Here is a 16,254-nt window from a genome sequence, read left to right as displayed (position 1 = left end):
TGCTAAGTAGATATATAAAGTTATAAAATAAAATTGAAGATTCAGTATAAGATTTTTCAATCTAAAACAGCTCAAAGAGTCAACTCTACTCAACAAAGTTGGTCTGAAGTGATGCAGAGTTTGGGAAGCAGTCGTTTGTTACAAGAGTCGATAAATAACTTTCCTTTGTGAACTGCGAGTCGTCTGAACTGATAGTTCACAGAAATAAATGTTACATGTTACAGCGCATTGCGATAAATACTTGAAACAAACAATACAAACTTTAAATAGTTATGTTCAAGATAGAACCGAGACAGTGGTTAAGTTTCTTTGTATTGTTTTTAAAAGTTTAAAAAGGTTGTGTTCCTGGGAAATAAAAATATATCCGCATTATTGATTAGAAATCATTTTTTTAAAAGTGTGTGACACTGTTTTAAGAGTAGAATACTCTACGTGGCGACAAAGAAATTTACTTTGTCATTTCTCACCTAAAAACGTATGCACAACGATAGACCTGCAAGTGGCATTGAATCTTAACTAAGGCATAATAGTATTAAAGTAACTAGGCTGTAACCGATTCAATAACATTAATCACACCAGTAACGTCTTTGTAAAATTGCCACTAACGTCTTTGTAAACCACTTTGCTGTAATACTGAAAGTATAGCGGTATGCCACTTCTAATTCTCACTATCGTATCCAGGACTAAAGTGATTTAAACAATACCTCAAAAATCTAATTTAATTAAGATTTATGGTTTTATAATTTTCTGTAACATTTGTTTACATTTTTTATTCTGTGGTACTTTTTGGTTGCTCTGTGGTTTTCTTTTGGCTTGACTTGACAGCTTGACACATTGCGATTCGTTGTGAAATATTTCGGCGGTATTCTCATATATTCCAAAGTATAGAAATATTTTGAATAACTACTTAAAGAGACGGCACAGTAACACACAACCATGAATTTTTCATTTGGCCAGACCACAACAGCCGCTTCAGGAACTCCCTTTAGTACCAATACAATAACGGCAGGTACGGAAGTCGTTTTTCAAACAGCAAACATGTGAAAATAATGCACTACTACTTTTCATGAAAACTATCAAATTCATAAGTTGTGGTATTATAATAAACACAGTGGAATTTATTGCTTTTCTGTAATAAATCCAACACTTAATTTTAACACAAACAACAATCACACGAGGCGAACGTTGGTTTTTGTCATTACTTTGGTTTTATTACTAGCCTAGCATCATGATCATAGTGTTAAACAAATTAACTTGCACTAAGTGATCCGATTAGAAAGTTACTAGTGGCACAATTATACAATTGTCCAAGCTTATCTTGTAATTTAAATTTTCCAGGATCGCTATTTGGAGGAGGTGATAACAAAACTTTTCAAAGTCCATCTGGCGGTGAGCAAACAAATATTATTATTTTTAAACCTATAGAATTTTAGAAACAATTCTTAAGTTGATTAAGCAATTATGTTTTTCTTTCAGACAATAAAACAAACTTGTTCGGTTCAACCACCACAAGTTCCCAGCCATTTGGTGGATTTTCCTTTGGTGCCAAGACAACTGCACCAACATCCAATTTATGTATGTGTATTAAGTAAAACTACAACATTATTTATTTCAAACCAGCTGTCTGCATGAAATACTGTCTTCGAGTGGCATTTTTAATGGCTAAGACTAATTATTTTACTTAAAATAACAAAACATTAACATAATACTACCTCTAAATAACATCTCCATAAAAATGTCCACTTTTCACCTCTTACAATCCTTTTTTCACTTTATAACATAGCTTATGTCCTTTCTCAGGCTCTAGACTGTCAGCTAACCAAATTTCATTTAAATTGATTCAGTAGTTTTCATGTGAATGTAAGACAGATACAGAGTTACATTCTCATTTTATAATATTAGTAAGAATTTATCAAGCTTTATTCGCCTCTGGGTAGCTTCCATAGTTTTGGGATCTCTTGTTTGTACATATATAAATTAGTTATTAGTAATATTTTAATTTGTTACAGTTGCAAGTTCTACAACAACTGCCAGTTCCCCATTTGGTGCAACTAAGCCATTATCATTTGGGGGTTTGTCAGCACCACCAAACCAAACAGTTGGCAGTCCAGGCTTTGGACAGAATCCACCCAACCAAACGGTTGGCAGTACCGCTTTTGGCCAAGCACCCCCTAACCAAACAGTTGGCAGCCCTGGCTTCGGACAAACTGCTCAAACTATAGGTAGCTCCCCATTTGGTCAAGCCCCACCAAACCAAACAGTGGGAAGCTCTGCATTTGGACAAACTAATCAAACTGTAGGAAGTTCTCTATTTGGACAAGCACCACCCAATCAAACTGTTGGAAGTTCTGCATTTGGACAGACTGCCCCAAACCAAACAGTTGCTAGTCCTGGTTTTGGACAGACCGCCCCAAATCAAACAGTTGCCAGCCCTGGGTTTGGACAGACTGCCCCAAATCAAACTGTTGCCAGTCCTGCATTCAGACAGACTGCCCCAAATCAAGCAGTTGCGAGTCCAGCGTTTGGACAAGCTAGTGCTACTCAGGTATTTTAAGATTTAAACTATATAATAATAAGTACTAAAGTCATTAATTATTTCTAGAATATCTGTGTTTTAAAGTTTTTTCTGCCTAAGACACAATCTAATTTGCTTTCTTTATCTAGTCTTACATAGTTTTCATGGCAGTTTATATTATTTATTACAGAATGCCCCACAGAACTTGTCATTCGGCCAGACACAGCAGCAAACCACAGCTGCAACGGCCTTTGGTAATACTGCTGCAGGTAACAAGAATTTTTATCTTTAAATATTATAATGTGATTGTTTAGATGGATGGATGTTTGTTTGAAGGTATCTCTGGAACAGCTCAAGGGATCTCACTGAAATAAGGCACAGATGTAGAACATGGTCTGGAAGAACATATATGCTATTTAAAAGTTTTTTTAATTCCGCGCAGTCTCAGGCGACAGCTATTTATATGATATATCTATTATTTGTCTATGACATTTTTTTTCTATTTTTGACATTAGCGGCTTTGAAATGGAACTATTTTGTGACAATTTCGTTATTAATTATAATAATACTTACTCTTTCATGTTTATTTTTTCAGCAGCGCCATTTGGAGTTGGGGCTGGGTCAGGATTTTCCTTCTCGAAAGCAACAACAGCAAGTTCTGGATTCTCATTCACACCGACATTCACAATGCCAACATCCCAAACAGCTGCTGTGAGTATACATTGTTTCAATATAAAATACCCAAGTTTGTAAAGAAATATAACATCTCGCCATTTACATAAAATTAATTTAAGAATATTTTTAGAAAGGAATTGTTAAATCTATTGTTTTTAAATTATTTTTTTTATTATGTAATAAAATTGCTATTAATCTCACCATTTACCTATTTTACATTTTAATTAGCGTTATATATAAAAAGTCAAATATCAATATGGCAGCCGAGTACAAAATTTTACATGCCTTTTAACTTAATTTAGGCTTTTAATATAACAAAGAATATTTTTATTACAGACAACAACTCAAACAACACAAGCTAGCTTCTCCCTAACACCCGCATCGTCTGCGCCCAGCTTCGCCCAGAGCGCTCCGGCATTCTCACAGATGTTTGCTAAATCAACCACCTTCACACCTACCACTGCATCGGTCACCACTACTGCTGCTGCTTCTACTGCAGGTAAGATCCTACAAGGCAACTTAAGTCTTTGAAACTCAAAGTAAGAAAATGTTGCGAACTATTACGAGATAATTATTACTTTACTAGCTGAAGCCCGCGATTCTGTCCACGCGGCATGAAAAAAACATAATTAGTAGACTATGTCTTCTTCTAGACTATGTTTTATATGAATTCCAACTTCCATCGAGATACATTTAACCGGAAATACCTTCAAACAAACATCCATCTAAACATTGACATTTATAATATTAGTAAGATTTATTTATTTCATAAGTACATTGCAGATTTCTAATTTAAACTGATAGATGTAAAATATTGTTTTGTGCTTTTAACATAATAAGATATGTATGTGTAGTCTATAAAATTAGAGTCGGAGACTCAGGAGTTCAGCACTTGTGATTTGCAGATCCTGGGTTCGAATTTCGCCATGTACTAATGTGTTTTTAGGTTTTCAAATTACATATGTACATATATCCGACGTTCTTACGGTGAAGGAAATTATTGTGATTCAACCATGAAGAAATTCCAAGATATGTGATAAGGCAACATGTACTGGACCAGCTTTAACTGTGGTCTAGTCACTGACTTAGGGTAGATTCCGACCCCTCATTGGGGATATAGTGAACTAATGATTAATGTATAAAATTAAATTTAATACTTACAGCGCCATCATTCGCCACATCATCTAGCTTCAGTCTCGGTCAACAGCCAAGTTTCTTGTCTCAACCATCAGCTACCACAGCTGCGACAAGCTTTTCATTCGCTCAAAGCCAAGCCACACCAAGTTTCCCTACAAGTCAACCGCAAGTCAGCAAGCCATTGACTTTCTCAACTCAACCAACAACTCAAGCTACAAGTCTTGGCTTCTCAATACCAAGCAGTCAAGTTAGTCAAGCTGTCACTCAAGTAACGAGCCAGGCTGCACCAGCTGTAACCTCTCAAGCTCCAAAGCTTAACTTCAATGTGGCAAGCTCAACGAGCCAAGCTACAACTGTAGCTTCATCAGGAATTGGATTTGCAGCATCTCAGCCGAGCACACTTACCTTCGTTGGGTCCGCACCGACCAGTGTTAGTTTGCCATTAGGAAAGACTACGGCTACCACCACTTCTGCTACTGGTAAGTTTTACAAAAATTGTTCTGGTTTTGCTTATTATAACTAGGTTTGTACTAGAACACTCGTTAATTTTATTCAGTGTGATGGAAAGATATTTTATACAGGAAAATGACACCCGAACTATTTTATTTCACTGTTTTTGATCTTATTAAAAAGAAATTGGTATATGTATGTCATAAATGACATTGTCGCATGTAACAAATATGTCAATTTGTAGTAAAATCAAAACAATAAGAAACAATGGATTAATTTAATAAAAAATTATATAAAAGTAATGCAAAAAGATTAAAAAAATAAGTAGAAATGCACAAGTAAGGGAATTTTTTAAATTGATTAAATATTAAAAAGTGTAAAAGCAACTTCAGGATGGTATATTTATTTGTTTACAAATTTTAGGTTTTTAATCCAAACTATAAAAACTTAGAAATTGAGTAGAGTTTATGCTAATTTATTTTTTTCTTTGTTGAACCTCTAATAAACATATTTCAAATTACCAAAGAAAACATGTATAGGAAAAATTTTCGAATTAAAATTGACAATTGAGATTTGCTTCGCGGGAAAACTGACAGCTGTTTAGTGTTGCCAATAAAAACTAATATTTTTTTGCACAGATTCTGTGAAAATATCTATATCTTTTGTTATTTTTTAGCAACTCCAGCAAGCACTGGTATATCACTGGGCAAAACCACAACTGCTTCTACTACAATGACGGCACTTACCACTGCGACAACGTAAGTATACATATTTAAGTAATTTCTTGAGATTTATTACGAGAAATTAACACTAATGCCTGGTTTACATTATGCCAGTACAGTACAACAGTAGCGCTAATTGTTATTTCCATTACGCCAGTCGTAATTTTTGTTACTATCCTACTATACTGGCATAAATGACACCCTGGGGTCTAACTGGCTGGAACGATTTTGTTATTGTGGACAATGCCATAGTCAATTTTTTTTATAAAAATTAATTTATATGATTTCAGTACAACAGCATCCGGTCCTCCGCAGCCAATAACATCTATAACTTTTGCACAACTGGAAGAGAACATCAACAAGTGGACATTGGAACTAGAGGAACAAGAGAAGATATTTATAAACCAGGCCACACAGATTAATGCATGGGATAGACTGCTTATTGCCAACGGAGATATGGTGAGTACAAAATCTGTTTCACTCTAGTTTTAAGACTTCTTTACTTCAATAATCATGGTTTTCTGAGACCATAATCCTCATTTAATATCGCCAAAGACAAGACTTGGATGATGATATATTTTATACAGATATTTTGATATCAGAAACTCTCGGAAACTGGTTTATTTTTTTAAACACCATAACATTGTGACTAACTTACAGCTTGATTAAATATGAAAAGTGGCGTGTCTTTAAGTCAGTCCTTATATCTACTGTAGCATACTCCTGGGTATAGTCAGATATTTTTTACAACATTACTCCATTCTGGCAACCTGGACTACTTGACCTAGTTTAAATTCTTAGAGATAAAATAATAGTTAATTTAAACTAAGAGCTTGTAAATCTGTAGATAGTGGAGCTGAACGACACAATCCAGAGTGTGAAGAACGAGCAACAAAGCCTGGAGCATGAACTGGACTTTGTTGTTGCTCAACAACGCGAGCTGCAGGAGATGCTTGCACCGCTCGAGCGTACTTTGCTTGCTGACAACGACCGCCTCCGAGATCCCGAGCGGGAGCACATGTGAGTTACACTTACTGACTGAAAACAGCACATAGAATGTATTCCGGAGGACTGATTTTATTTCTCTTTCCTGTTTCCTTACAAGGAAATTATGGGACAGGGAAGTGGATTTGATGAAAGCGGGGATACATTTTAAGGGAAAATATTTGTAGTAAGTATGACTGTAGTCAGGGCAGCGGTCACTTCAATATTTCGGCGAATCCAAATGGCAGCTTGCTCATTTGCCACTTAATATAAAAAAAGTATTTGACGTTTTTTATCACCTTACAGGTACACACTGGCTGAAAATTTGGATACACAGTTGAGACAGATGTCAGAAGACCTCAAGGAGGTCATTGAGCATCTAAATGAGACCAACAGGAGTCAGGACACCAATGATCCTGTGAGTATTATTTACTTTTACTTTCTTTAATATAAGTAATATTACAATTGTAAAAGTTTGGATGGATATTTGTTACCTTGTATAGCCAAACAATATCTAGACTGATGACTTTTTTCTGTCAGAAACCTACATGGCCATAGAAAATGGTATAAAAAAGTTACATGACATTACAATGGATCTTTTGACAGTTTTTTGACATTGATAGAATGGTGCTAGTTAGCTGTCATATATCCACCGGTCAAGATTTTCTTATCAGCCTATAACTACAAAATGGCTGTATATAGATGAAGTTTGACATATAGAAAGACAGTCTAGAATTAAGCTTTCTTCCTGGAATGATGACACTGTTACTGTATTTTTTTTATTTAGCATAATTGTAGAATGAAATTAAACTTTACAGTTTTTTTTAATATTCTAATGATTTTCAATTTCAGATTGTTCAAATCGGACGTATATTAAATGCTCATATGTCATCAATGCAGTGGATAGATAACTCCATAGCTCAAATTTCAACTAAACTGGACCAGCTGAAAGCGACGCATGACACTTTGAGGAGAGACAACGAGAGATCCTTCCAGCTTACATATAACTAAGTTTGTAAGCAAATGAACATTTAAATTGTGATTAATTGAATTGTGAAGTGTCAATATTAATAGGTTTCCATTGTTGATTCCTTGTACAAAATATAATTTCATCCTTCTCATTCTATTTGACAATACTTGTATGGATATTTGATTTGTTCTTATAGTAAATGTAACCTTGAATTAATGTTTCAAATTAAAAGCTAACTAATGTAAACTTTTGTCTTCACATTTTTTTAGTTACTGTTGAAAATAAAAAACAATGTATGAAAACTTTTTTGTACACAATATTTAAGATTGTATTTGGAACTGTGGGTCTAGCACGAATATTTGTGTTGTACTTTACGCCTGATACGTTACGGCTGCACAAATTTTAATACTTTGTCGTCGACACAAATATTCGTGCTAGGCCTACAGAATATAGGTAACTTTACAATAAACAATTATTGTTTAGTCAATGAAGAAAACAAAACCGTTACTGTAAATGTTTTGTGCAAACATTATTACTGTGAAATGTTACACTTGAATTGTCTCAATTATATTTAAATAGAATAAGAGAGATGAAATTGTTTTATATAATTCACAATGGGTTTTTGAGACCAAAATCCCCGTTTTAAGCATATTGTTATATGTTTTGTCAAAGATAATGAATGACGATATGTTTTATATAAAGATTTTGGTCTCGGAAATCAAAAGTACATTACACAAGTGTTTCTTACCAAACTAATTATTGTAACTCAAAAGTTGCGTCTTCATTGGAAAATAAAGTTGATTTTTTTTTAATATAGTCTTATTCACAATGAAACGGACCTCAACAGAGAGATCCTTTGTACTATAAAAGAATTAAATAAGGATTTAAAAAATTAATTTACCATACTCAAAATCAATTAATCATCACATAAGCAGCCTTAGTAGCATGTTAAGCAAAGAAATCTACAATTAGGGTCTCCCATAATTATCTAAATAACAGTATACATAGAAATTTTTAGATGGATTGATGTTTGTTAGAAGATATTTCCGGAACGGCTGCATAGATCTTGATGAAATTTGGAACAGATGTAGAGTACAGCCTTGGAGAACACATAGGCTACTAATTTTATTTATAAATCCGTGCTGGAGTCAGCTAGTTACACAATAAATATGGCAGTGTAATAAAAAAACAAAAAATAATTTTAATAAACAATCCCAGTTATATAACACTGTAAATGTACATTCTCATCTGTCCGTAAACAGAGTGTGACAAGACGTTTATGTACTACATTGCAAGTGACACGGTTATGTGATATCTGGTCTGCATTTAGGAACATTGACAATTTTTTTGCGTCTACCCTACACACACATAATCTGGATTGATCCTCGTTTATTTGAGTCTCGGATTCAGAATCTGAATGCTCGATGGGACCTGAAAATGTTCTTCAGTTTATTAATACAATTAGACAATATGGATAAGCTAGTCATTGTCCGATAGCAATGGACAACCATCATAAGCAAAAAACTCTTGTTAGTGAGGAACATCTGCAAGCAAGAATAATATCCCATCCAGGTATGACTATACATATGTAACCTTTGTTTTATACAAAAGGATTGTAACAGATGGTGTAATTCTACAGTTAAAATAAACATGCCCATTACTAATATTGCTGGGCTGATTAAGATTCTATTTGACTGGGTACAATACAATACATGAATGTTGCCAGTCACATAGATGTCTTTATTGGTTTTAATTCTAAATATAAAAATACTTAAATTAGTGTTAACACATTCACCGTTGTTTTCCAAGACCAAAAATCTCTGAATAAAACATATTGTCATCCCTGTCATTATCTTTGAAAAAAACAACCACATAACTCAAGCTCGTAATCCAGAGGAGTAGGAAGATACCGCAGACCTTCATTTGGTGAGCTCCTGACATAGCTCTCCCACTTCTACATTCATATATCTTTGCATACTTTGCAAACAGAGAACGATATATTTTGAACGGGGATTTCGGTTTCAGAAACTCACTATAAATGCTAATAGGATATTCATGTATCAAAGTGAACCCGATAGCAGAATTAGTGGCAGTAAATGGCATAACAATTATTAAGAACAAAAGTTTACATACCTTCAAAAGCTTCAACTGTTAATCCTTTAAATCTAGTAGACACTTTAGCTGTGTCTGTTTTAATTTGCAATGTTAGTCTGCCTTCAGCGGAGGCTCGGATCACAACATCGGAAGACATCGTCCTCATACGATCAATTGTCGTTCGTAGTTGTTTTAATGATGGCAACTCTATTGATATCTGAAATAAGTCAATATGTAAATCAAAAGACATCTTATCTTACTATGATTATAAATGTGACTATTTCGATGGATGGATGTTTGTTAGAAGGTATCTCCAGAACGGCTGCATGGATCTCACTGAAATTCGACATAGATTTAGATCAGAGTCCAGAAGAATACAGAGGCTTCTTGTTAAGTTTTTTTTATTCCACAAGGACGGAGTCATGGGATAGTTTAACCATTTAAAAGTGATCATGGTACTCGGAGCTGGAGAATATATTTATAATGGCCATGTGTAAAATACGCGTTAGTTGTATAGTTGTGGAAATGAAGACCCTACAACTATTTTTTTACTACTAACTTACTTACTCAGAGGTGTTGGCTAATGGAATCTCTGTGATTTTCTGACATTAAAATCCCCATTTAAAACATTGTTATCTCTGTTTTGTCAAAGGTGAAAGGGACAATGATATGTTTTGTACAGAGATATTGATGTCAGAAACCAATAGTAAGTGTTTAAGTTTCATAATAAATAAGCTGGGATTGCTAAAAAATATTGGGAGGCTGGTGAAATACAAATCTCAAAGAAAAACAGGTGCTGAGTAGATGAACTAATTCTGGTCCTCTTTCTTTAGAATTTTTCCTAATACGGAAAGAGGATTTTAGAGAAAATTGTCGGGCAACAAAAAACCCTTATTTCTGTTTCTCTACTCAATCCATTAATGCTTGGTAATGAACAATACAACAATTTAATATTACTTCAAGTAGTAATTCTTTAACATCTAATAAACAGTTTCTACTTATTTCTATAAAAAAAAGTCCAAAAGTACTTACATCAGGCTTTGGCACTTGTGGTTCATAGAAATCTGACCAACATTTTCTTGGTATAACAATGGCTGGTATATCATGGGTCACCTGTCTCATTTGTTGTGATGTTGATGATGCCTGAAAATATAAATACTTAATTTCTGAATACAATACTCAACAAAATACAAATATTTTTTAATTTTGTAAGTAAAGTATAGATTTCCAAATTGTAAATCAACAATAATAGGTGTAGTACACATATAGTCAGACAAGGATAAGCAAGAATAATCATCAAGAGACAATCCCCAAAAGTGACAAACTTCAATAAGCAAGATAAATATCACAGTGCCTTGGATTCTCATATATCCAAGTTTGTTGACTGTACACCAAATTAATAAAAACTAGCTGTTGCCTGTGACTCTATTTGCATTGACTAAAAAAAGAGTAAGCTATGTGCTCTTCCACACTTATGATCAACATTCTTACCAAACTTCATGATCTGCTCAATCACTGTGGAGTTACCTTCTAACAATCATCCATCCATCCATCTAAACTTTAGCATTTATAATATTAGTAAGATAAAAGTGACAAAGATAACAGGAAATAATTACCGATTCAATTTCTAATGTTAAACATGGACATTGTTTCTTGGTTAATTTCATCTTTAAAGATTTAGCTGATTTTAGTGTCACTAGAGGTCTTGATAAATTCACTTAAATTATAAAAAAATATTAGAATTTACTGTAATAGAACTTATATTAATTACGGGTAAATGGCTTTACTGATCATATAAATACATTTGTTCCTATGTTTTATTGGAATTGATTATTTTTGGTAGACAATAACATTATATAAATAAATGAAAATAATATTTTTTTACCAACTAACTTGTGGATGTTTTTCACACATGTTAACATTGTCTAGATGATTTCTACCAATCGCTATAAATAAAGTCCCTTTAAGTTGGATGAGATTAAAAAAAAAATCTATCAAACAAATTCAAGACTGCAAAGTATATTCTTTCTTGAGTAAAACAAAAACTTTATTGTACTTACGCAGATTTAAATATTAATATTTTTATGTTCCTCACAGTTTAAAGTTACCTGAACTGAATCCTAAGTATATATCTTTGTGTTCATCATCTACCCCTATTAATTGATATTCAGAAAAGAACATCATCTGTGGTATTTCACACCAAAGTACAGGAGGAGCAGGGCCACTTGAATCATCATTCACTATAAAATAGATCTTCTCACTTGACAATCTTAACACACACTCTTTTGATAACTTCGAAATAGTAGTCACAATATCTAAAAACAGAACAAGGTGGTTTCACTTAATTACTAAACTAACATTATAATAGCATAATAGCATTAACACAGAATTTAAATAATAAGCACTAGAAAATTCTCTCATTGGCGCTGAATCGATCATAACCGCTCGAAACTTCATTATATTAACTTTAAAATCTTAATAAAAGTTATGAAAACTTTCTACTTTGTTTTAATTCAATGAAGTTTAATTCGCGGGTAAAATAAAAATGAACTAAAAACGAAATGACATGACAGCAAGAGGTAGACCACAGATCATAAACAATTTTGCAACATAAAATTACCTCTGTGTATAACGGATGGCGGCGATGCAGCAAAATGAAACACATTATTTTCAATATGGGTGCGCACTGTACGTTCGACGGACGACATTCGACTGCCCAGAGCCGACCACCCTCCAAATTCACTTTATTTTTAATATTCAAAAACTACCAACTATATTTTCATCTACCTTGGTATAAGTTAGTAGTTTACAGATAACAAATAGTAGTTATTGAAATGATGTAGAATATAACATAATAAACATTAATACAAAGAAAATAAAAAAAATACAGTGCTACAATTTAGTTAAGTTAAATTACATAATATATTGTGAAGGCTTTTAAATTCCATCGTCAACACCGCCCCCTAGTGCTGACTCCTCAGCACTCCATACTTATACATCAAGCAATGTTACTCTAGTAACTGGACGCTTTAACACGCCCGTGCGCATTCGCACATCAACGCAACGCACTCTGCCGTCCTCGCCGGCATGGGCCGCACTCACTACGCCATGCCTCCACGACCCGCGTTCTAATTGAGGATCGACTATCAATACATAATGATAATGCTTTTGCCTCGCTATTCCATTTTTGCCTAGGTAATAATGCTGGGAGATATTCTTTTAACCAACGACTCCAAAACATATCTGTAAGCCTCTGTGCTACACGCCAACGCTTGCCTAGATTACAAAGGTCACCGTTATCGTACTTACTGAAAGGAGTTCCACTTGACGATGTACCTATTAGAAAATGGTTAGGAGTTAAAGCTTCTGGGTAATCTGGGTAATGAAGACGATCAAAATTCAGCTCCTGGAGACTGAGCTTAAGCTCAACATCTGCACCTCTAAAATTGGTTCCATTATCAGAGTACAAGGTCTCAGGGGTACCTCTACGTGCAATCATCCGCCGTATGGCCATTATCGGTTGACAAGCTCTCGGATAATTCTATGTGCTTCTCTATGTGCTTGAAAGAATCAATTTCCAAAGAAAAACTATCTGATTGATTTTTTTTTAATAATAGTTCTTCTGCCCTTGACATAAGATCTACATTAAAAGTTACCTTTCTTCTGTGGCATCTATCTACAAACATAGTACTCGGGCTGTCGAGCGGAGCAATCGTTTCCAGGATGAGAACCTTTCTTCATCTGGTAAACACGAAGCGAGGTTAGTTGGAGCGCTAGCACTGATAGTGTTAACACTACGTTGCTCGCAAGCTACCTCGTCGGATATTTTTTCTGAGCTGTATAGGTCTGCGGGCCAACTCACCTCGGGAAGTCGAAGGTTTGCTGGTCCCTGGAACCACTGATTGTCAATAGTGAGCGGTGGCGCGTCCTCACGCGTGGCAACGTCTGCTACGTTCAAGCCTGTTGGTACGTACCTCCATTCAATGACGCGTGTCAGCTCGTCTATCTCGCCCAACCTGTGGGCAACGTACGGTTTGAACGTACGTGGATCGCTTCTGATCCATTGCAGGACAGTTTTAGAATCTGTCCAAAATACCGTCTAGTCGGTATGATGACGGTGTGCTCCGTCCGAACCGTGCTCGTCAAACGTGCAGCTAGCAGTGCTGCTTGGAGTTCCAACCGGGGTACTGACACCGGTCGTAACGGGCTCACTCGACTTTTGCTAGTAACAAAACAAACAAACACCTTACCATCCGTGCGAATAAATCGCCAATAAACAACAGCTGCATATGCCTTCAATGAGGCATCGCAAAATATATGCATCTCGGTGTCGATTATTCGATCAGGACTGATTCTGTTTGGGGATAACAATCAGACCGCGTACCAGTGTTGTTGTACCAACGCGGGATACGAAGTTGTGCTAATAATTTTAAATCGTTAAGCCATTTTAAAAAACATTCATAATCTTTTATGTGGATAGGGCAATTCCAGCCTACTCCACTCCTATGTACATTTTGTAAAATTATTTTACCCTTTATTGTTATAGGCGTTATAAATCCTTGCATGTCATATACAGACATAATTAAACTTAACATCTTAGCTTTAATTGGTGGTTCACTACCATTAAGTACATTATCCGATAAGTGGTTAAATGAAATATTAAATAAAAATGTGTCATCTGAGGGATGCCACATCAATCCTAATGTGCGCTCGACTACATCTGTGGCGCCGTCTTTAAGTTGAATCGCGCTGTTAGCTAATGACTCATTGGGCAAACAATCTATTACCTGTTTACTGTTGCTCGTCCAACTGCGCATGTTGAAGCCGGCGTGTCCGTGAATTTCAGTAATATTTTTTATTAATTCAATTGCCTCACCTATAGAAGTCGTTGAATGTAAACAATCGTCCATGTAATGATTATTTAAAATAACTTTAACTGCGTCTGGATATAAATCTTCGTACATGGATGCATTTTTATTTTTGACATATTAAGTTATAAAGGGTGAGCACGCCGCGCCAAATATTAAACACTGCATAACACAAACCTTGATCGGAGCATCGTCGCCAGCAGTGGGGTCCTTCCATAAGAAGCGAAAGACATGTTGATTATCAGGCCTTGTCTTTATCCGTAAAAACATATCCTTTATGTCGCCGATGATAACCACTGGATGTGTGCGGAACCGCAACATTATTCCAAACAAAGAATTATATAAGTCGGGACCTGTTAACAAAAAATCATTAAAACATAAACCACTGACCTTAGCCGCTGCGTCGAACAATAATCGCAACTTCCCAGGCTTATTAGGATTCTGTACACCAAAGTGTGGTAAATACCAGACATTACCCGATGACTGCTCGCAGCCTTTAATTTCCCTCGCATAACCTTCGTCGAACAATTTTTTAATCTCTCTGCTGTACCTGTTAGCATAATCCCTATTGTTGTTAAACTTTTTGTTTAATGAAATCATTCGAGACAAAGCATTATCGTAGGAATAAATAAAACAGGCAAAATAAATTCGACACTCTTAAATGGTAAACAAACTTCGTATTGTTCATTTACTTCCCGAAAAGATTTATCTAAAATATCAACCGCACGATTGTGATCTTTATTCTCACGGCGTAACGGCAATATTCCAATCGAATCTATAGCGAAAGATTTTGTTATTAAATCGTTAAGCTCCTCGCCGTCGGAGTGAGCGAGATAGAAGATACTACGAGAGGCGGGAGTGTGAGTGCGACCGCTGTAGCCGTGAATAGACTAACCTAACTTGCATCGAGTTGCATAAGGTTCATTTTTGCTGCCACATATTATTTGTAATGGTGCAATAACATGATAATTATCTTCGCCTATTAACAATTTCGGAATTACATTTTTCTTTACAGACATAGCCCTTTATACTTGTTAAATGTTTACAATTAATGTTACTTATAACAGACAAATTTTGCATAGGTAAATTAAGCTTTGAAACTTTACGAAATTGAATTTTACAATTATAAAAATGATTACTATCTGTACTGCTAATGTCCGTCGTAACCTTAGGCGTGTCCGCCTGATACACTTCTATACCGAATGCGTCGACGAATCTTACCGCACTAGATTCGCTAGCCACTAGGCCTAACTGGTCGGCTAGGTTCGCGTCTATCACTGACACCGAGGCACCATCGTCCAGTAAGGCATGCGTTATAAGTTCAACTCCGGACGGACCGCGTAATTTTACTCTCACCACTTTTAACAACACTTCGTCGCGCGATGTCTGGATCCCATAGCTAGGTGGTCCACCGCGGCGGACGACGGCGACTGCGCCGGCGGGAACTCCGGAGGAGCGGGCGGTGCGCGCTGACTAGGCGGCGCGGGCGAACGCGGGCGAGCGGCGGCTCGCGCGTCGGCCGGCGCGTGCACAGCTGGTTTATTAAAATGTAATAAGCGATGGTGTGGAAGTCCGCAGTTATCGACGTCGCATGGCGGTGCATTGCATTGCATGGCGGCGCTGTGCCGTCGTTGTAAACAAACGAAGCAAAGTCTTTGCGATTTGATAAAGTTCCATCTGTTTCGCCGTAATGCACGCCGAAATATTCGACAATCCGTTAATTTATGTACGGATTTATTACAAAATTTGCATATCTCATTGGCGTCTTCTTCTTCTTCTTCTTCTTCTTCTTCTTCTTCTTCTTCTTCTTCTTCTTCTTCTTCTTCTTCTTCTTCTTCT

General features: G+C 35.7%; 3 protein-coding genes across 5 annotated transcripts in view; 1 reads left to right on the top strand and 2 right to left on the bottom strand.

Annotated features, from left to right (window-relative positions):
* The first annotated feature begins 819 nt into the window (after positions 1–819).
* Nup62 (nucleoporin 62) lies at positions 820–8,092 on the top strand. 2 transcript variants are annotated; one of them, XM_013308604.1, is made up of 13 exons: positions 820–1,009; positions 1,339–1,389; positions 1,477–1,575; positions 2,010–2,545; positions 2,706–2,784; positions 3,114–3,226; positions 3,527–3,689; positions 4,354–4,806; positions 5,454–5,535; positions 5,790–5,958; positions 6,347–6,519; positions 6,790–6,901; positions 7,336–8,092. In XM_013308604.1, exons 1-13 carry the CDS (start codon positions 937–939, stop codon positions 7,492–7,494), a joined length of 2,262 nt encoding a protein of 753 aa, XP_013164058.1. In that variant the 5' UTR covers positions 820–936; the 3' UTR covers positions 7,495–8,092. The 2 variants fall into 2 exon arrangements, with proteins under 2 accessions (XP_013164058.1, XP_013164057.1); XM_013308603.1 differs by having other exon boundaries at positions 3,111–3,226.
* A 542-nt stretch (positions 8,093–8,634) lies between these two features.
* Hus1-like (Hus1-like checkpoint clamp component) lies at positions 8,635–12,721 on the bottom strand. 2 transcript variants are annotated; one of them, XM_013308605.1, is made up of 6 exons: positions 12,168–12,721; positions 11,656–11,862; positions 11,164–11,264; positions 10,580–10,690; positions 9,587–9,764; positions 8,635–8,884 (listed from the first exon to the last, which is right to left on the bottom strand). In XM_013308605.1, the coding sequence occupies exons 1-6, from the start codon at positions 12,253–12,255 to the stop codon at positions 8,655–8,657; spliced, it is 915 nt and encodes a 304-aa protein (XP_013164059.1). In that variant the 5' UTR covers positions 12,256–12,721; the 3' UTR covers positions 8,635–8,654. The 2 variants fall into 2 exon arrangements, with proteins under 2 accessions (XP_013164059.1, XP_013164060.1); XM_013308606.1 differs by lacking the exon at positions 12,168–12,721 and adding an exon at positions 11,953–12,154.
* A 2,584-nt stretch (positions 12,722–15,305) lies between these two features.
* LOC106115220 (uncharacterized) overlaps positions 15,306–16,254 on the bottom strand; it is a 2,581-nt gene continuing 1,632 nt past the window's right edge. The window contains exon 2 of the mRNA XM_013308539.1: positions 15,306–15,394. Within this exon, the coding sequence (XP_013163993.1) occupies positions 15,306–15,394 (89 nt within the window). The remainder of the gene's footprint in view (positions 15,395–16,254) is intronic.

Source organism: Papilio xuthus, unplaced genomic scaffold, assembly GCF_000836235.2.
Source record: "Papilio xuthus unplaced genomic scaffold, Pxut_1.1 DF827870.1, whole genome shotgun sequence".
Taxonomy (NCBI): Eukaryota; Metazoa; Arthropoda; class Insecta; order Lepidoptera; family Papilionidae; genus Papilio; species Papilio xuthus.
Note: the sequence above shows the minus strand (reverse complement) of the source record. Positions and strands in the feature narration are given on the sequence as shown.

Coding starts and splice junctions, on each gene's coding strand:
- Nup62 (XM_013308603.1), top strand. CDS start 937: ATGAATTTTTCATTTGGCCAGACCACAACAGCCGCTTCAGGAACTCCC. Junction 1,390..1,476: donor TTTTCAAAGTCCATCTGGCG/GTGAGCAAACAA, acceptor TTTTTCTTTCAG/ACAATAAAACAAACTTGTTC. Junction 3,690..4,353: donor TGCTGCTGCTTCTACTGCAG/GTAAGATCCTAC, acceptor TAATACTTACAG/CGCCATCATTCGCCACATCA.
- Hus1-like (XM_013308605.1), bottom strand. CDS start 12,255: ATGTCGTCCGTCGAACGTACAGTGCGCACCCATATTGAAAATAATGTG. Junction 9,765..10,579: donor CACAAGTGCCAAAGCCTGAT/GTAAGTACTTTT, acceptor GACTTATTTCAG/ATATCAATAGAGTTGCCATC. Junction 8,885..9,586: donor AACAGTTGAAGCTTTTGAAG/GTATGTAAACTT, acceptor GAACATTTTCAG/GTCCCATCGAGCATTCAGAT.